Raw genomic sequence first — 21532 nt, 5'->3', positions numbered from 1 at the left:
ACAGTTGTTGTATACTACGTATGTTTTTTTAAACCTAATCTTCCACACAGAGAGCACAGCTCTGCTGTCCTAAACCATGGCAGGAGTAATAAACTTGGCATCGTCTCTAATTTTCCGGCCACTTTCAAGTCGTACAGTGGCAAAGAAGAGCAGAGTGTTCTTCATTACATTATCAGCGGAATCTTCCGAAACGCCTCTCATTTCAACCTCGGACTCCGTGAGCACCAAAGAACAACCAAAATTTCGAGCCTCCACAGCCCAATTTCGAGATTTTGGGGGCTTCTATTGCTATCATAATTTGTCTCGGAACAGGTTGAAGAGGTTGGGGATCATTGTTTGTGGAAGATTAGGGTTTTTTTGAGAGAGAGGTAAACAGAGAACGAGTGAGAGAGATGGTGAGCGAGATTTGGGACACACGTATTTCACTTACTTTTGAAGAAAGTCTGTGTGTAACTTAGGATCACTCAATACATTACAAAATTGACCATTGAATTTTTATATTATTTCATGTCATGACAAAACAGTAGAATTAAAATGTGCATTTTCTTCTATTTCTCATCATTTCATTTTCAATTTTGTTGGATTCATGATCACCACCACTCATTTATATAATATGTGTTGGATTCATAATGGAGATGTTCCAAGTCCACCTTTAGCTAAAGTTGTTTTGACTTGTGTACTTCTTAGACAACATGATGAACACTACTTCATCGGACTGGTTTTGACACACTACTTTACTACCTTCTATTTTCATGTTTTCTCCCATCCATAGCAGAAACCTCTGCGAATATTCAGAAACAACATCGATTCTTGTTTTTACAAAACATTTTCTTTCTTTATTTGGGTAACTTGTTTTATAAAACGTCTCTTCAATTAAGCCGTTTCCAATCTTTTTGTGAGATTGGCGAAACTTAGGGATTGCGTGGGATTGTCTGGTTAGTATTCATTTCTCAATCTTAACTTTTGATATGCCTTTATTTCTCCAACTTGTTTCAAATGCTTCAATTCTTTCCACTGTCTCTTCTAACTTTATTTTTTTTATTGTTCTTAGATATTCTCTGTTACATTGTCTTATTTCTGTTTTTCATATGCATTTTGGATCTCGCACGTTCCACCTTCAAGATAGTCTCTCTTCTCTCTTTAGATATGTATACACAAATATATAGATTAAAAATACATATAATATTGTGTATAATGTTCTTTGAACATGTCTGTCTTTCTCATCATGATCGAAACTCTGCAGATTTGGAGCCTTTGTTGTTGGAGATTGGCTTTCATTAGAATTTATGCGCCTTTGAACTTGTACTGATGTTTAATTGGAATCTTTTGAAGGAAACTTATACACCCAAAAGCTCTGTAAAAACTAGTGGGTTGAGAGGAAACGCAAAAGTAGCACTCATTTTTGTCCAATTAATGATGTTGTTGATACTTGAACTGCTTTTGTAATCTTCTACAAGGGCAGACAATGTGTGAGAGAGAGAAAGACCACCAATACACAAGCTCCATTGATGTTCTATTGTAGTATGTGTCTAATTAATAGTATGTAATTGTTGTTAATCTTTACTAATTTTTGTTTATCATTGTACAAAAGGATGTTTGACAACTTCATCTCTAACTTGCACTTGTTAGTAGTACATTTTACTTGGTTAGATCTCTCTGATGATCTGAAAAAAGTAATTTCTTACCTTAAAATTTTGTTCTTGTGTTCCTTAACAGAATTTGCAGAGTAAAGAGGGTTAAAGAGAGATGGAGGGCATATGGACAATGTTTTGTGGCGAATCTGATTGTTTGGAGGGTAGACGAAAACCTTGCAGCACTGATTTTGTGTCCTTGATAGATCCATCTTCATGTATCAATCATGCTCTGATAGTTAGTTTTGATGTGTTGATATTAGTGATGTTTACATTTAATATGATTCAGAAGACATCATCAAAATCTGCTTACATGCATGATCGTTTTCCGGGCATTTCGGGGTTGCAGATGATATCTGCCACTTTTAATGGTTTCTTGGGATTGCTGTTCTCGTGCTTGTTCATTTGGATGGTAGAAGAGAGGTTGAGGAAAACCAAGACTTTATTACCTCTGCATTGGTGGTCAGTAGTTCTGTTTCAGGGACTAACATGGTTGTTAGTGGGTTTGACTGTGAGCCTCCGGGGAAAACGTTTTTCTATTGCTCCATTGCGGCTTTTGTCAACCCTTGCATTCTTGTTTGCTGGAATTGCTTGTGGTATATCCCTTTCCGCTGCCATTGTTAACAAAGAAGTATCCATTAAGATAGCATTAGATGTACTATCTTTTGTAGGGGCAAGTTTATTGCTGTTATGCACCTATAAGGGCTTCAAATATGAAGAAAGTGGTGAAACTTATAATGGAAGTGATCTTTATGCCCCCTTGAATGGTGAAGTGAATGGCATAACTGATTCTGTGGCCTCTGTTACTTTATTTGCCAAAGCTGGGTTTTTCAGTAAAATGTCATTTTCGTGGTTGAATCCATTGATGAAAAGGGGCAGGGAGAGAACTCTTGAGAATGAAGATATACCCATGTTGCGTGAGACAGACCGTGCAGAATCATGTTATTTGCTGTTCGTGGAGCAACTGAACAAACAAAAACAAATTAATCCATTATCCCAACCATCAATTTTGAGGACAATAATATTCTGTCACTGGAAAGAGATTTTCATGTCTGGATTCTTTGCTCTGCTCACGATCATCACTTTGTCTGCTGGTCCCCTGCTTCTTAATGCTTTCATTGAGGTTGCTGAAGGTAAAGAAAGTTTTAAATATGAGGGTTATGTATTGGCTGTATTGCTTTTCTTTTCAAAGAACCTAGAATCTTTATCACAAAGGCAGTGGTACTTCCGAAGCAGACTAATCGGTCTAAAAGTAAGGTCTTTGCTCACAGCAGCAATTTATAAGAAGCAATTGAGATTATCTAATACTGCCAAGATGACACACTCCGCTGGTGAGATAATGAATTATGTTACTGTGGATACTTATCGGATTGGAGAGTTCCCTTTCTGGTTTCATCAAACCTGGACAACAGGCTTCCAGCTCTGCCTCACACTAGCAATTCTCTTCCGTGCAGTAGGTCTTGCGACAATTGCATCCTTGCTGGTGGTAATTCTCTCTGTGCTTTGCAATACTCCCCTTGCTAAATTACAGCATAGATTCCAGTCTAAGCTCATGGTGGCACAAGACGAGAGGCTGAAGGCCAGTTCAGAGGCACTTGTGAACATGAAGGTGTTGAAACTATATGCATGGGAAACCCATTTCAAGAATGTCATAGAAAATTTGAGGGAAGTGGAATGTACGTGGTTATCAGCTGTGCTATTGCGTAAAGCATGTAATAGTTTTCTGTTTTGGTCATACCCTGTGTTGGTTTCAGCGGCCACTTTTGGGGCTTGTTATTTCCTTGGTGTTCCATTATATGCTAGTAATGTTTTCACATTTGTAGCAACATTACGTCTGGTTCGGGATCCCATTAGATCTATTCCCGATGTTATTGCCGTGGTCATTCAAGCAAAAGTTGCATTTGCAAGGATTGTCAAGTTTCTCGAGGCACCTGAGCTCGAGATTGCAAATGTCTGGCGAAAATGCAACATGGAAAATAGGAACAGCATTATTTTCATAAAGTCGGCCAATATTTCATGGGAAGAGAATTCACTGAGGCCAACACTTAGAAACATTGATTTAGAGGTTAGACCTGGTGAGAAGGTAGCTATATGTGGAGAGGTTGGTTCAGGCAAATCTACCCTTTTAGCTGCAATTCTTGGAGAGATTTCAAATATTCAGGGAACAGTAAGTTCTTACAGCTTATTTATAATCTTTTATAGTTATTTTATACATCTTCACCTTGTAAAAAATGTTTCTTTCACATTTAACACTGCACTTCCAATTCCTATCAGGCATTTTTGTTTTCTAATATTAGAAACATTTATGAATGTGTGTGGTCTGGCTTCCTCTTTCCAGAAACCTTCAATTTCAGTTATTAGTTGTCTGATTCTCTTTGTTTCGTTCTACAGATTCAAGTTTATGGGAGGATTGCCTACGTTTCTCAGTCAGCATGGATCCCAGCAGGAACTATACGAGATAACATTCTATTCGGTTCTGTCATGAATGATCAAAGGTACCAAGAAACAATAGAGAAGTGTTCATTGGTCAAGGACCTTGAGTTGCTACCCCATGGTGATCTCACTGAAATTGGGGAAAGAGGAATTAATCTCAGTGGTGGGCAGAAGCAGCGAATTCAACTTGCTCGTGCATTGTACCAAGATGCTGATATGTATCTGTTGGATGATCCATTTAGTGCTGTCGATGCACATACTGCGACTAGTTTATTTAATGTAAGTAATATTTACTATGGTCTTTCAATTTCTTAATTTTGATCACTTTCTTATAGTTCAAGCATACTTAAATTCTGGCAGGAATATGTTATGGGAGCACTTTCAGGGAAGGCAGTCTTGCTCGTGACCCACCAAGTTGATTTCCTTCCTGCATTTGATTCTGTTTTGGTGAGCACTTCAGACTAGATAAAACATCTGAATTGTGTGGGTTTGTTTTTCAGTGGCTGCACCTTTGTTTTTGGTGCCTGCAACATTTCTAATCTGATTTATATGTATTCTTGTTCCACATGGTATGGAGTCAAGGTGGGTTCTATACCATCAGTAGATGGTACCATTGGTTATTCAAATTTAATTTTCACCCCGTGTATCCCTTTGGATTATCCATTCAGAATGCCGTGACCTTAATATAAGGCCAGTCTGATAACCAAAATATTCTAAGATAGTTTTTCTGGATGTTGTATGATGTTTTATGGCATAACATAATCTATAATAGTTATTACACAGCGTTAATCCCGCCAAAGCGGGATGCTTGGACAAAGAACAGCTCTTAAGTGAACAATTAATTACTTATTGAGGATGTTATGATATTTTTAAATTCTAAATTACATGATTTCCTATGTAGGAAATATCAAATAGCCACCTGTTTTATATATACTTTGGGCAAATACTTCTAATTAATTTTGTTGTAAATTTTGAGCAAATGCCTCTAATTAATTTTGTTAACTACCAATTCCTGAAATGATACTAATACAGCTTCCGTGATTGAAACTATAATTACATGCAATTATTTGTGATAAGATTGATGTTCTTGGCAGTTGATGTCAGATGGGGAAATCAAATGTGCAGCTCCCTACCATCAGTTACTGGATTCAAACCAAGAATTTCAGGATCTCGTCAATGCACATAAAGAGACTGCTGGTTCTGAAAGGCTTGCAGAGGTTACTTCTTCACAAAGACATGAACCTTCTACCAGAGAGATCAGTAAGACTCGTATCGAGAAAAAATCTAAAGCATCTGGAGGTGATCAGTTGATTAAGCAAGAAGAGAGAGAAATAGGAGACACAGGGTTTAAGCCATACGTACAGTATCTGAATCAGAACAAAGGCTACTTGTACTTCTGCTTGGCTGCTCTCTCTCACCTCACCTTTGCAATTGGTCAGATATTACAGAACTCTTGGATGGCTGCTAATGTTGAAAATCCTGATGTTAGCACGTTGAGATTGATTGTGGTTTACTTGTTGATTGGATTTACTTCAACGTTCATGTTGCTCTTTAGAACTCTTTTTACAGTTTTGTTGGGTATGCAATCATCCAAATCTTTATTTTCACAGCTATTAAACTCCCTTTTTCGTGCACCCATGTCTTTCTACGACTCAACACCTTTGGGAAGGATACTGAGTCGGGTAAGTATTCAAACGCAACATTTGATTGTGATCTTGGCACTATAGATTTCATGAATTTAACCTTCCTACTTTTTTGTGCTTATACAGGTCTCATCTGATTTGAGTATTGTTGACCTTGATGTTCCATTTAGTTTCATCTTGACAGTTGGTTCAACCACAAATGCTTATGCTAATCTTGGAGTACTAGCTGTTGTTACATGGCAAGTCTTGTTTGTCTCCGTACCAATGGTCTATGTGGCGATTCTCTTACAGGTAATGATAAATTCTATGATGAAGAATATGTATAGGTCACCCACCTTCAAAATAATCAGGAAGGAGCAATTGGTTTACATTGTATGGCAATGAAGTGAAATTTTAAGATATGAGTTGATGAATCTAAATTTCAAAACAAAATGGGAAGTATTATAACATAGAGGCGCGACCAGAAATAATATAAAATTTAAGTGTGAGAAGGCATCGCAGGCGTGGGGAGGAAAATAAAAAAGGAGGAGTTATGCTTTGTCACGACAAACACAACGAACCCAACATAAAACCAAGAATCATGACAGAAAATAAACACGGCACACAAATAACACAAAGCATGGTTCAGAAAAGCCTACATCCATGGTGGAAATTCGGCGAAAGTTTTCAATATGCGAATAATTGGAGATTACAACTGTCAGCAGCTCTTTCTCTGCGAATTTCAGTGTCTCAATCTATCCCACTCCAAACCCTATGCGCCCTTATATATCGGGCTACAAGAGAGTACTATATATCGGGCTACAAGAGAGTACCTATTGGAAAATTTTGGATTGCATATATTTGAGAAGTACATACAATTGTAATATTTCGGAGTAATTCATTGTTCCTAAATTATATGCAATAAACTTGTGTGGGAAGTTTTTAGATCTGGATTTCGTAAATGTAAACTAATGGCTTATTCTATCATTTTGGATTAAAGGAAAAATCAGAATAAAGTTATTTATAGTTCATTTGGAAGATTTGAGCCTGCAGTAGTTCTTTTGGCTTTTGTCTTTGTCCTTGCATCTGCTGTGTTTTCTTGGGATTCATCCCTTTTTGAGTGCCTTAAATGTTATCTTTGAATTAGCCACAAAAATATACGCTGCTCCACAAGAGCTAAATTTGATGGTAATACTCTTCACTCTATTGCAACTGTGAGTAGTGGCAGTCTCTGTGTTGTGCGCTCTGGATGGAGGAATAATTTTCTCTTTAGTTGGATTTTATAATTCCGTTTTCATGTGTTGTCTCACTTGTGTAATCTTTTTAGTATTTCTACGTCATTGTTTTCTAATGATCTTTTTTGTATGCGTCCTTTTCTTGTTGGAGGGTATTCCCTCTTTTTCCTGAATGTTTTAGAGGGTGTCTGGTCCTAGCTCCCGTGCAGAGGAATGCTTTCCTGCTTTCTGTATTTCTTGTATACCTTTGGGTAGAAGCTGACAAATCTTATAAACAGAGATACTACTTCACTTCTGCAAAAGAGTTTATGAGAATCAATGGCACAACCAAGTCTTCTGTCGCAAACCATCTTGCTGAATCTGTAGCAGGAGCCATGACAATAAGAGCTTTTGAGGTGGAAGACCGATTCTTCACAAAGAATCTTGACCTTATTGACACAAATGCCAGTCCATTTTTCCACAATTTTGCAGCAAACGAGTGGCTGATCCAACGGCTGGGAACACTCAGTGCCACCGTTCTCGCCTCGTCAGCACTCTGCATGGTTTTACTTCCTCCTGGAACGTTCAGCTCTGGTTGGTTTCCATCTAAACTATTTGTGAAGAGTAGTTACTAGTGCTAGTGTTACATTTGGAAAAGTTACAAAAGTCCATGTAGCTGTGATTTTATTCTAATCGTATTTATTGTTGGAACTGATAGAATTTTAATCAGCTAGTTATTCTTCTCTATGAGATTTCTCACGACGCCTCTTATATCATTGCAGGATTTATTGGAATGGCTTTGTCCTATGGTCTTTCATTAAACAAGTCTCTGGTTAATTCCATTCAAAATCAGTGCACTCTGGCAAATTATATTATTTCTGTAGAAAGGCTTAACCAATACATGCACATACCAAGTGAAGCTCCTGAACTGATAGAAGAGAACCGTCCCCCAGTCAATTGGCCATCCTTGGGCAGAGTGGAGATTCAAGATTTGCATGTAAGTTTGTGGGCATTAACTTTTTTATACTAATGAAGGCTTGCATACTAAGAAGATTCGGTTTTTAAGACAGATTAGATATAGGCCTGAGGCACCACTCGTTCTTCGTGGGATCAGTTGCACATTTGAAGGAGGGCATAAGATCGGTATTGTTGGCAGGACTGGCAGTGGGAAGACTACTCTCATAGGTGCTTTATTTCGTTTGGTGGAGCCAACAGGAGGAAAAATTGTAGTAGATGGAATAGATGTCTGTACAATAGGACTTCATGATTTGAGGTCACGGTTTGGGATCATACCACAAGACCCTATTCTTTTCAACGGAACCGTGAGATTCAATTTGGATCCCTTGTCTCAACATACGGACCATGAAATATGGGAGGTAATGATTCAGAAAATTTTCGTGCGTGCTTGCTGTTAGTATTAGTATGGATCTACCGGTTGTTGAACAATTGTTGTATAAACAGAAATTGTTTTCTTTTATTTTTTGTACGGTTTGCAATAGCTTACAAGAATGATGGTTTTGAAAGGTTCTTGGGAAGTGTCAGCTTAGAGAAGCTGTTCAGGAGAAAGAGGGCCTAGATGCCTTGGGTAAGATTTTCAACATGTTGATATGTAAGGTAACATATTTTTTTCTTTTTTATGGAAATGATCGGTAGTAACTAACGTCGTCATCATTTCAGTTACAGATGATGGATCTAATTGGAGCATGGGTCAGCGACAATTATTTTGCTTGGGTCGTGCTCTATTGAGAAGAAGCAAGGTGTTGGTGCTCGATGAAGCAACCGCATCAATTGACAACGCTACCGATACAATTCTGCAAAAAACTATCAGGGCGGAATTTGCTGATTGCACTGTGATCACAGTGGCACACAGAATCCCGACCGTAATGGATTGCACCATGGTTCTTTCCATCAGTGATGGTGAGTTTCATTCTATTCAACCTTTCCTGAATGATAGGTTTTCATTTTTATCTGTTTACAATGGAGGTTTGGAATTCTGAAGTTGATGTTTGGACCTTATTGCAGGAAAAGTAGTGGAGTATGATAAACCAACGGAGTTGATGAAGAGAGAAGATTCTCTGTTCAGGCAACTTGTGAAGGAATACTGGTCTCATTATCACTCTGCAGAATCAATTTGAATCAATCTTGAATGTCTTACCTAGCCCATTACTTGGATTCTGCCAGTCCTGTGAAGTTGTCCGAAGGTTGCATTGAATGGATGGCTTGCAAGAACTGTAAGTAGAATATGTACAACTCTTACTCTTTTGGCCAGAAGTAATGGATAACATTTGAGGGACTGAAAGCTTTTGGTCTGGTTGTATTATGCATCTAAGTTGTATGTTCTTTGGTGGCTGCATCAGTGTTTATCAAGTTGTATATATTTAAGTGTATAATGGTCAAATAATAAAATCACCACGCTCCTTCCTTTCCGGTTTCCACTCATCTAAACAAAAGGAGGGATGAATGTCCTGCCCTTTTTGGGGATACCTAGGTCTGTTGTTTCTTTCATCTATTTATCCTTCTCTTATACAATCTAACCACCAGCTAGAAATTGAACAATTTGCAAATGTAATTAGACAAAACTTCAAGGGGGTTATTGTAATTTATCTGTTAATTTTTTATGTTTTAAACATATGAAATTACCAATTTAAACTTTATATTTTTTTGTTTTCTTTCTTAATTTCTATATCATAAAGAAGATAGAAGAAAGAAGCCCACTTTTTACATAGATTACAAATCTTTCTCAGATCTATTAACCCAATCTTACACGTGTAATCATAATTTTTTTTAATTCTTATGGAATGAATCCAGTTGTCTCTCGACAAGATTGGATTAGGAATTTTTGGTAGAAGCATCTTGAAATCAAATCTGAAGGAGATATTTAATGTATGGAACGTGGTCTTCAAGCCAACACCAAGTTGGAAGTAGACAGAGTGAGAGCCAAAGATCAATACGTCTCTCACGTGAATGAATTATGAATGGTGTAATTATGGTCTTACAAATAATTGTCCTTTCAAAGAGAAAAGTGAGCCATGACAATATATATATATATATATATGACTTAAAATTCCAAATTTGTCTACATACATATGACTATATCATCCTCGTTTTCCTTGTTGCCTCCTGTCGGTTTCTCCTACATACGAAGCATCTTGCAATCAAATCTGAAGGAGATATTAAAATGTGGAACGTGGTCTCCAAGCCAACACCTGATCTGAGAGGGTGCACCAAGTTGGAGAGACTCACGTGAATGATTTATGAATGGTCTTACAAATAATTGTCCTTTCTCAGAGAAAAGTGAGCCACGATATATCATCACGTTTTGTTTTTTCCAAAAGTTATACTACGTATATCATCATGTTCCTTGTTGCCTTTTTTTCAAAAGTTATATATCATCATGTTCCTTGTTGCCTCTTGTCGGTTTCTCCTTGTCCCGTCTTCATTAATATTACTGTATTACAAAAAATCAACACATGATGTATGGTGCAATAAAAATAATAAGCAATTGCTCCGAAAAAGAGTCAAGACTAAGACGAGAGATAACCTGGAAGTTGGAACCAACCTAAATTCGACATTGATATTTGGAGATCGGGTCCAAATTAATCATTAAGGTTGAAAATAATTATTATTAGAGGTTATATTCTGATTCTACTTTTTAAATAAAATAATAATTCTAACATTAATTTTACAAATAAATAATAATAATTTTTTAAATAATACAACTGTTCTTTCATATTTTTTCTTCTTATCTCTAATCTTTAATATTTTAACTATTTTTTGACAATACAAATAAAATAAAATAAAATTTGAATAATTTTTCTTAAGGGACAAAAAATAAAATAAATTTTTGTTATGTTGAATAAATTGCCTCTTGACCGGCTCCAAAAAATAAAAAGTAACCATTTAAAAAATTATCTCTTTTAACATGAAAAAAAAATTCCAAAAAAAATATATTTATTGAATAAGTTATCTATATGGTCAAGATACCCCAAAAAAATTAATAATAAAAAGTACAAAAGAAAGATAATTAAAAAAAAATTATCTCTATCGAATAAATAATCTCTTTTGACAAGACCCAAGAAAAAAAATGTTATTTTTATTGAAAAAAAAATTTAAAATTGTATAAAGGGTAGTTATAACATTATAAATTAAGAAATTGTACATTAATGAATTTAAAAATCTTCTTGTTATTTCCTTTGAAAGAAAATAATAAATAAAATGCAATAAAAAAAAAGTGGAATACCAATATCATAATTTATTAGGAAATATATGTAGTCTCTCTATCAATGTAACAAATAATTATATAAATTTTTTATTAACAGCTTACTACATTATTATTATTATTATTATTTTGGTTAAAATGCTTACTACATTACTGGGATGTCCTAAAGGTTAAAACTATTTGTTTTTGTGAAAAAAAAAAAAAACAAAAAAATTTATCTACACGACCACCGAATTACTAATTGAAAAATATTATGCAACAACCGACAAAGGACGAGGGTTTGCAAGCCGCCCTTCACAAAAATGATAATTGAATTTTCTCTTTTTAGGGCAAGGAATAGAAAACCCCTCATCGACTTGTACCTTTTTTCAATAAACTTCCTTCATTTAATTTTTTTTACCAAAATACCTCCCTCGACTTGTAACCTTTTCCAATAAATCTCACTTGTCCAATTTTTTACCAAATAACCCTCTCAACTATCTAAAGGGTGTAAAAGAGTTGATATTTGGACTAAAATACCATTTTATTTAAATCTTAATTTTCTCAAATTTCAAAAATTCATATCTCACAAACCGTACATCCAAATATTGCAAGTAATATATACACGTAAAGCTTATAAAATAAAGATTTCAGAAATATAAGATTTATTTAACAAAACTTCATAATCAGAGAGAAATAGACAATCTAAAAATCTACTATAATAATTTTATTTTATTTTATTTTTTATAAAATACTCGGGTTATTTGAAATAAAATTTTCAAAATTATTCACTTTCATATGGAGCATAACATGTAAAAAAATTAGCCCCAATAGAGATCGAATATTCATTTTTATATTTTTTTAAATGGCGGGTTTATAAAAGAATGAAAATACTTTGACGCAAAATATGATATCTCATGAAATTGATCTCTGTTGGGGTTAAATTTTTTACATATTTGGCTTCATATGTAAATGAATAATTTTAAAAATTTTCTTGCAAATATCTCAAGTATTATACTTATTAAAAATAAAATAAGATTGTTAGAGTAGATTTTTAGATTTCCTATTTTTATCTGGTTATGAAGGTTTGTTGTACAAATCTTATATTTCTGAAATTCTTATTTTATAAGCTTTCTGTACTTATATTATTTATAATTTTTAAATGTACGATTTGTGAGATATGAATTTTTGAAGTTGGGAGAATTAATATTTAAATAAAAAGATATTTTGATTTAATTATTAACTCTTTTACTCCCTTTAAATAGTTAAGGGGGATTTTTTGGTAAAAATTTAAAAAATGATTATTATTGGAAAAATGATATAAGTTGAGGGAGGGTCCTTTGATAAAATAAAAATAGACAAAAGGAGTTTCTTGACAAAGGCTACAAGTGGAGGAAAATTTTTTGCACTTTGCCTTTTTTTTTTTTTTACCATGACATCACAAAACAGTCAATGAAAATGACGTAATATTTTATACTTTTTCCATTTCATATCGCATTTCATTTTTCAATTTATTGGATTCATGGATACCACTACCTACTCGTATATAAACCATTATGGAGATGTTACAAGTCCAACTGTCCAAGCAAGACCACTGCTAAAGTTGTTTTCACTTGGTACTGGTTTTGAAAGACTACCTTTTTTCATGTTTTGGCTTTTAACCCACACACCCCGAAAAACCTCTGCGAACATTCAAAAACAACATCGATTCTTGTTTTTTAAAAACATTTCTTCAATAAAACCATTTCCAATCGTTTTGCGAGGTTGGCGATTATTGTCTGGTTAGTATTCATTTCTCAATCATCTTAATTTCAATTTGTTTCAAATGCCTTCCATTGTTTTCGCAGTTTCTGTTTACATTACTTCTTATTGTTTTTAGACAGTCTCTGTTTCTTGGAAAATGATTTTCTGATTAAAGAGTCTAGTCCACTCATTCAACCCAAAGCACCGAGGCCTTTGATATTTTCGGTGTTTTTTTAAGTACGCTAGTGTAGGCTTTGTGCCACTTCCGATCTGGATGAGTAAGATTATGGGTTTATATGGGCGGGCGGGTATGTATGGCAATCTAACAGTATTAGTTTTTGGGTTAGAAGATAAACAACCCACGATCCTAGGTAGGGACCGCCCAAGCGGGGAGAATATTAAAGGTTCTTATTCACATCAAATTTGGATTGGGAAGGTCGTGAGTTTATATTGGTTGGTATTCAACACTAGCCATCAAGAGGCTTTTGGATGTAAGAAAAGCACCCAACTATTATTATAACTAGCTTTTTTGGCTAGACTAGATTCTAGAATATTAGTGCCCCTACCCCTATTACTTTGTTTTATTTATGTTTTGTGTAATGCTTTGAGTGGTGGATACTGCACTAAGAATTTTTTTATAATTGCATTGGTTTCTTTCTTTCTATCGATATACATATGCAAATATATAATTTAATATAATATACACAATGGGAGTCCTAAGAATCTACTTGAGAGATGGCAACCATTAACAATGATAAATAAAAAATAAAAAAATAATAAATAGCAAAGGATGGTCTTTTCTTCTTAATTTTTTTGTGAAACCGGAGGAAAAGACATGGGTCGTTTTTCAAATTTTAAAATCTTGTTGGTCAAATGAGTTAAAAAATGTGGAGTCGTTTTGAATTTTTAATTCTTTTAAAGGTCTTTGGTGAATTTTTTAGGGATTCAATAGAGGCACTTTTATAATTATCAAAAAAATTTGTATAGAAAATACAAATAACAGAAAATTCTATTGGAACGTAGGAGTATATATATAGTATTCTAATTATGTATACTGCTATTTTTAACATGTCTTTCTCATCAAGGTGAGAATATCTGCAGATTAAAGTATTTGTTATTGGAGATTGTTTTCATTGGAATTTATTGGCATTTGAACTTGTACTGATGGTTAATTGCACTCGCTTGAAGGAAACATATTCTCTAGATTGCACTTGTCAGTAGTACATTTTACTTGGTTAGATCTTTTTAATGATCTGAAAAAAATAATTTTCAACCTTAAAATTATGTTCTTGTGATCTATACAAACTTTGCAGAGCAAAGAGAGGGTTAACGAGAGATGGAGGGCATATGGACCATGTTTTGTGGTGAATCTGATTGTTCAGAGAGTAGTGGAAAGCCTTGCAGCACTGATTTTGCGCTCGTGGTTGACCCATCTTCATGTATAAACCATGCATTGATAATTAGTTTTGATGTGTTGATCTTAGTGGTGTTCTTATTCAATATGATTCAGAAGACACCAACAAGATCTGCTTACATGCCTGCTCGTTTTCGGGGCATGTCAGGGTTGCAGATGGTATCTGCCACTTTTAATGGTTTCTTGGGATTGGTATGCTCGTGCTTGGGCATTTGGATGATAGAAGAGAAGTTGAGGAAAACCCAGGCTGTATTACCTCTGCATTGGTGGTTAGTAGTTCTGTTTCATGGACTAACATGGTTGTTAGTGGGTTTGACTGTGAGCCTCCGTGGAAATTTTTTTTCTAAAGCCCCAGTGCGGCTTTTGTCAATCCTTGCATTCTTGTTTGCTGGAATTGCTTGTGGTTTATCTCTTTTCGCTGTCATTGTTACCAAAATAGTGTCAATTAAGATAGCATTAGATGTACTGTGTTTTGTAGGGGCAAGTTTATTGCTGTTTTGCACCTATAAGGGCTTCAATTATGAAACTTATAATGGAAGTGATCTTTATGCCCCCTTGAATGGTGAAGTGAATGGTAAATCTGATTTTGTTGCCTCTGTTACTTTATTTGCCAAAGCTGGGTTTTTCAGTAAAATGTCATTTTCGTGGTTGAATCCATTGATGAAAAGGGGCAGGGAGAAAACCCTTGAGGATGAAGATGTGCCAATGTTGCCTGAGGCAGACCGAGCTGAATCTTGTTATTTGCAGTTCGTGGAACAACTGAACAAACAGAAACAAATGGATCCATCATCCCAACCATCAATTTTGGGGACAATAATATTCTGTCACCGGAAAGAGATTTTCATATCTGGATTCTTTGCGCTGCTAACGATTATCACTTTGTCTGCTGGTCCCCTGCTTCTTAATGCCTTCATTGAGGTTGCTGAAGGTAAAGAAAGTTTTAAATATGAGGGTTATGTATTGGCTATATCACTTTTCTTTTCAAAGAACCTAGAATCTGTGTCACAAAGGCAGTGGTACTTCCGAAGCAGACTAATTGGTCTAAAAGTGAGGTCTTTGCTCACAGCAGCTATTTATAAGAAGCAACTGAGATTATCTAATGCTGCCAAGATGACGCACTCGGCTGGTGAGATAATGAACTATGTTACTGTGGATGCTTATCGGATTGGAGAGTTCCCTTTCTGGTTTCATCAAACCTGGACAACAAGCCTCCAGCTCTGCCTGGCACTAGGAATTCTCTTCCGCGCAGTAGGTCTTGCAACAATTGCATCCGTGGTAGTGATAGTTCTCTCTGTGCTTTGCAATAGTCCTCTTGCTAAATTACAGCATAGATTCCAGTCTAAGCTCATGGTGGCACAAGACGAGAGGCTGAAGGCCAGTTCAGAGGCTCTTGTGAACATGAAGGTGTTGAAACTATATGCATGGGAAACCCATATCAAGAATGTCATAGAAAATTTGAGGGAAGTAGAATGCAAGTGGTTAGCAGCTGTTCAATGGTGTAAAGCATACTATGGTTTTCTATTTTGGTCAACCCCTGTGTTGGTCTCTGCGGCCACTTTTGGGGCTTGTTATTTCCTTGGTGTTCCTTTGTATGCTAGCAATGTTTTCACATTCGTAGCAACATTGCGTCTGGTTCAGGATCCCATTAGGTCTATTCCCGATGTTATTGGTGTGGTCATTCAAGCAAAAGTTGCATTTGCAAGGATTGTCAAGTTTCTCGAGGCACCTGAGCTTGAGGTTGCAAATGTCCGGAAAAAATGCGACATAGAAAATAGGAACAGCATTATTTTCATAAAATCAGCCAATATTTCATGGGAAGAGAATTCACTGAGGCCCACACTTCGAAACATTGATTTAGAGGTTAGACCTGGTGAGAAGGTGGCTATATGTGGAGAGGTTGGTTCAGGGAAATCTACCCTTTTAGCCGCAATTCTTGGAGAGATTCCAAATATTCAGGGAACAGTAAGTTCTTACAGATTAATTATTTATACTGTTTTATAGTTGTTGCATACATCTTCACCTTGAAAAACTTTTCTTTCACATTTAGCACTGCACTTCCAATTCTTATCAGGCACTTTGTTCTTTGATATTCGAAACATTTATGAATGAGAGTGATCTGGCTTCCTCTTTCCTGAAACCTACCATTTCACTGATAAGTAATCTTATTCTCTTTGGTTCATTTTACAGATTGAAGTTTATGGGAGGATTGCCTACGTTTCTCAGTCAGCATGGATCCCAACAGGAACTATACGAGATAACATTCTATTTGGTTCTGTCATGAATGATCAAAGGTACCAAGAAACAATAGAGAAGTGTTCATTGGTCAAGGACCTTGAGTTGCTACCCCATGGTGATCTCACTGAAATTGGGGAAAGAGGAGTTAATCTCAGTGGTGGTCAGAAGCAACGAATTCAACTGGCTCGTGCATTGTACCAAGATACTGATATATATCTGTTGGATGATCCATTTAGTGCCGTTGATGCACACACTGCTACTAGCCTATTTAATGTATGTACTCTTTAGTATAGTCAATCAATTTCTTAATTTTAATCACTTGCTCATAGTTCAAGCATACTTAAATTCTGGCAGGAATATGTTATGGGGGCGCTTTCAGGGAAGACAGTCTTGCTCGTGACTCACCAAGTTGATTTCCTTCCTGCATTTGATTCTGTTTTGGTGAGTTTAATTTCTGTTTAGGCTTACGTTTGTCCTCAAGTTTCCAAATAACTGTGTTGCATTCCTTGAGAACTTCAGACCAAGTTAAAAACATCTGAATTGTGCGGGTTTGTTTTTCACTGGCTGCACCTTGTTCTTTGGTGCCTGCTTTATTTCTAATCTGATTTATATGTATTTCTTGTTCCACATGGTATGGAGTAGAACAAGGTGGGTTTTATACCATCGGTAGCTGGTATGGTTGGTTAGTCTCAATTAATTGGCACCAGTGTATCCTTTTTGATTATCCAATCAGTAGGCTGTGGCCATGATATAGTTATAATACAGTTTCATTGATTGTAACTAGTTTTGTGATGGAAACCATAATTACAAGCAATCATTTGTAATAAAATTAATGTTCTTGGCAGATGATGTCAGACGGGGAAATCAAATGTGCAGCTCCATACCATCAGTTACTGGCCTCAAGCCAAGAATTTCAAGAGCTTGTCAATGCACATAAAGAGACTGCTGGTTCTGAAAGGCTTGCAGAGGTTACTTCTCCACGTAGACGTGAACCTTCTACCAGAGAGATCAGTAAGACTCATATTGAGAAAAAATCTAAAGCATCTGGAGGTGATCAGTTGATTAAGCAAGAAGAGAGAGAAATAGGAGACACGGGTTTTAAGCCATTCATTCAGTATCTGAATCAGAACAAAGGCTACTTGTACTTCAGCTTGGCTGCTCTCTGTCACCTTACCTTTGTAATTTGTCAGATATTACAAAACTCTTGGATGGCTGCTAATGTTGAAAATCCTGATGTTAGCAAGTTGAGATTGATTGTGGTTTACTTGTTGATTGGATTTAGCTCGACATTCTTTTTGCTCTTCAGATCTCTTTTTGGAGTTACGTTGGGTATGCAATCGTCAAAATCTTTATTTTCACAGCTATTAAACTCCCTTTTTCGTGCACCCATGTCTTTCTATGACTCAACACCTTTGGGTAGGATACTGAGTCGGGTAGGTATTCAAACGCAACATTTGATTGTGATCTTGGCAATATAGATTTCATAAAATTAACATTTCCTACTTTTTTGTGCTTATACAGGTCTCGTCTGATTTGAGCATTGTTGATCTTGATCTTTCATTTACTTTCATCTACACCGTTGGGTCTACCATTAATACTTATGCTAATCTTGGAGTACTGGCCATTGTAACCTGGCAAGTGTTGTTTGTCTCTATACCAATGGTCTACCTTGCAATTCGGTTACAGGTAATGATACTACGAGAAGTTCTATGATGAAGGCTGTGTATAAAGTCACCCACATCCAAATAATCAGTAAGGAGCAATTGGTTTACATTGTTTAACAAAAATATGAAATGAAATTAGTAAGATATTTGTTGATCAATCTAAATTTCAAAATAAAATGGGAAGTATTATAGCGTAGAGGGCAGCACCGGAAAATTGAATATAAAATTCGACTGGGAGAAAGCATTTTACGCGTGGGGAGGAAAAACAAATAGAGGAGTTATGCTCATTTTATGATTGTTGAAGTAATTTGGATTGCATATTGATTAGAAGAACATGGGCAAAGGGCAAACCCAGTGCATGAGGCTCTTGCCATTGCAGAGTAATTCATTGTTACTGAATAAAAAGGTGCATTGAAACTCGAGTAGATGCAGTCTCTGTGTTGTGCTCTCTGGATGGAGGGATATGTGTTGTCTCATTTGTGTAACCTTTTGTATCAGTATTTCTATGCTATTGTTTTCTAGTAATCTTATTTATATGCTTCCTTTTCTGGTTGGAGGGCATTCCCTCTTTTCCCCGAAGGTTTTAGAGGGTGTCTGGTCCTAGTTCCCGTGTAGAGAAATGCTTTCCTGATTTCTGTATTTCCTGTATACCTTTTGGTAGAAGCTGACAAATCTCATAAACAGAGATACTACTTCTCTTCTGCAAAAGAGTTTATGCGGATCAATGGCACAACCAAGTCTTTTGTCGCAAACCATCTTGCTGAATCTGTAGCAGGAGCCATGACAATAAGAGCTTTTGAGGAGGAAGACCGATTCTTCACAAAGAATCTTGACCTCATCGACACAAATGCCAGTCCATTTTTCCATAGTTTTGCAGCAAATGAGTGGCTGATCCAGCGGCTGGGAACACTTAGTGCCACTGTTCTCTCCTCGTCAGCACTCTGCATGGTTTTGCTTCCTCCTGGATCGTTCAGCCCTGGTGGGTATCGGAATGGCTTACTAAAGTTCATGTTGCTGTGCTTTTATTCTAATGGTCATATTGTTGGGTAGTGACTGGTAGAATCGTAATCAGCTAGTTATCTCTATGAAATTTCTCACGACCTTCTCTCATGTCCTTACAGGATTTATCGGAATGGCTTTGTCCTATGGTCTTTCATTAAACATGTCCCTCGTTTTCTCCATTCAAACCCAGTGCACTCTGGCAAATTACATTATTTCTGTAGAGAGGCTTAACCAATACATGCACATACCAAGTGAAGCTCCTGAAGTGATAGAAGAGAACCGTCCCCCAGTCAGTTGGCCGTCCTTGGGTAAACTGGAGATCCTAGATTTGCAGGTAAAATTTTGTGTGCATTAACATTTATACTAATGAAGGCCGGCTAGCATTTTGAGAAGTTTTGATCTTCGAGACAGATTAGATATAGGCCTGAGGCACCACTCGTTCTTCGTGGGATCAGCTGCACATTTGAAGGAGGGCATAAGATCGGTATTGTTGGCAGGACTGGCAGTGGGAAAACTACTCTTATAGGAGCTTTATTTCGTCTTGTTGAGCCTATAGGAGGGAAAATTATAGTAGATGGAATTGACATCTGTACAATAGGACTTCATGATTTGAGGTCACGGTTTGGGATCATACCACAAGATCCTATTCTTTTCAATGGAAATGTGAGATACAATTTGGATCCCTTGTCTCAACATAACGATCAGGAAATATGGGAGGTAATGGTTCAATAAATTTTTCTTGTCAAATAATCCTTGTATAAAAGGAAAAGGTTTTGGTTGTGTATTTCTATATGGTTTGCAATAGATAACAAGGATGATAAATGTACTTTTTGGTTCTGAAAGGTTCTTGGGAAGTGTCAGCTTAGAGAGGCTGTTCTGGAGAAAGAACAGAGCCTAGATGCCTTGGGTAAGATTTTCTAACATGTTGATATAAAATATTTTCTAGTAGAACATATGGCTTACGACAGAAAAGTCTGGAAAAAAGAATCCATTTGGCAAACCCTGTTTGTCATTTCAGTTGCAGATGATGGATCCGATTGGAGCATGGGGCAGCGGCAATTATTTTGCTTGGGTCGTGCTCTGTTGAGAAGAAGCAAGGTGTTGGTGCTCGATGAAGCTACTGCATCAATTGACAATGCTACCGATACGATTCTGCAAAAAACTATCAGGACTGAGTTTGCCGATTGCACTGTTATCACAGTGGCACATAGGATACCGACTGTGATGGATTGCACAATGGTTCTTGCCATCAGTGATGGTGAGTTTCTTTCTTTCCACCCTTTCATAAAATGTTAGGTGTGCCTTGTATTCGGTTTACAATGGTGTATTTAACTTTTTCCTGTTAAGAAGTTTTGGAATTATGAAGTAGATGGTTTGGACCTTATTGCAGGAAGAATAGTGGAGTATGATAAACCAACAGAGTTGATGAAGAGGGAAGATTCTCTATTCAGGCAACTTGTGAAGGAATACTGGTCCCATTATCACTCTGCAGAATCAATTTGAATCTTAGCTTGAATGTCCTAGCTTATTACTTGTATTCTGCCACTATCTTGTTAAGTTCATCTTCCACATTGTTGATCAGACAGCCCACTGGCATAAAATTCTTAAGTGTAATATAAGAAGTAGAATTGCTATAATTATGTAATTGGGTCGGGCTTTGTATTTTTGTTGGGTCTGTTTGGGATGTTTCTTTTGGGCTTTGTGGTGGCCCTTAATCTGGATGTTGATATTCCTGCTATTAATAGTGTTGTAGGTGTTTGATAATTTTTTGGTGCATCTTTAATACTAGAGGTGGAGTTTGGTTCTTTAATGCATTTTATAAAAGTAAAAATAAAATAATTTGCAATTTGATGTAAATGGAATTCATTGGAATGGGAACAAAATGAAATTTAAATGACTGTCGGTCCTCACTCCTCCGACGTTCAATAATGCAGGCATGATAAATTGGGTTAGAAAATTGAATTCTTCTGTTGAGCCAAGTGCAAAAAATACCCTTTAAGTATGCATATCACTATGTCACGTGCAAAATACACCCCTTAAATTTTAATTTGGTGCAATTAGGTCCTTGAAAATTTAAAATTTTAATTGACAAAATTACCCTTATTGAATAATTTTATAAAATATATAAAATTAAATTTTTTTGTAAAAAAATCAAAAAGGACATTAGGAAATGATGAAGTCAGTAAATTAGAAGTTGGATATTTGAAAATGATGAATAAATAATCTGCTCAAATCACGGGCGGAATATTGTAAACGCATGCTCAAATTGTGTTTGATTTATGTTTTAAATCTCAAATTGATAAAAATATATGAGTAAATTGTGAGGTTGTGTTTGGTTAGTTATTGGAATGATTTTTTTTTTTTTTTTTTTGAATT

General features: G+C 36.1%; 2 protein-coding genes across 2 annotated transcripts; both read left to right on the top strand.

Moving 5' to 3' along the window:
• Positions 1-625: 625 nt before the first annotated feature.
• Positions 626-9569, top strand: LOC132312712 (ABC transporter C family member 10-like). The gene is made up of 12 exons (XM_059811186.1): positions 626-935; positions 1717-3798; positions 4023-4343; positions 4425-4511; positions 5159-5746; positions 5834-5998; positions 7200-7494; positions 7683-7897; positions 7971-8276; positions 8425-8485; positions 8578-8817; positions 8923-9569. The coding sequence occupies exons 2-12, from the start codon at positions 1747-1749 to the stop codon at positions 9033-9035; spliced, it is 4443 nt and encodes a 1480-aa protein (XP_059667169.1). The 5' UTR covers positions 626-935; positions 1717-1746; the 3' UTR covers positions 9036-9569.
• A 3118-nt stretch (positions 9570-12687) lies between these two features.
• On the top strand, positions 12688-20960 carry LOC132312713 (ABC transporter C family member 10-like). Its single transcript, XM_059811187.1, has 12 exons — positions 12688-12879; positions 14155-16217; positions 16443-16763; positions 16845-16931; positions 17336-17923; positions 18012-18176; positions 18839-19133; positions 19276-19490; positions 19568-19873; positions 20000-20063; positions 20175-20414; positions 20547-20960. Exons 2-12 carry the CDS (start codon positions 14178-14180, stop codon positions 20657-20659), a joined length of 4434 nt encoding a protein of 1477 aa, XP_059667170.1. The 5' UTR covers positions 12688-12879; positions 14155-14177; the 3' UTR covers positions 20660-20960.
• The last annotated feature ends 572 nt before the right edge of the window (positions 20961-21532 follow it).

Source organism: Cornus florida, unplaced genomic scaffold, assembly GCF_030987335.1.
Source record: "Cornus florida cultivar Cherokee Brave unplaced genomic scaffold, ASM3098733v1 CherokeeBrave_3.0.0_Hap2_Chr06, whole genome shotgun sequence".
Taxonomy (NCBI): Eukaryota; Viridiplantae; Streptophyta; class Magnoliopsida; order Cornales; family Cornaceae; genus Cornus; species Cornus florida.
Note: the sequence above shows the minus strand (reverse complement) of the source record. Positions and strands in the feature narration are given on the sequence as shown.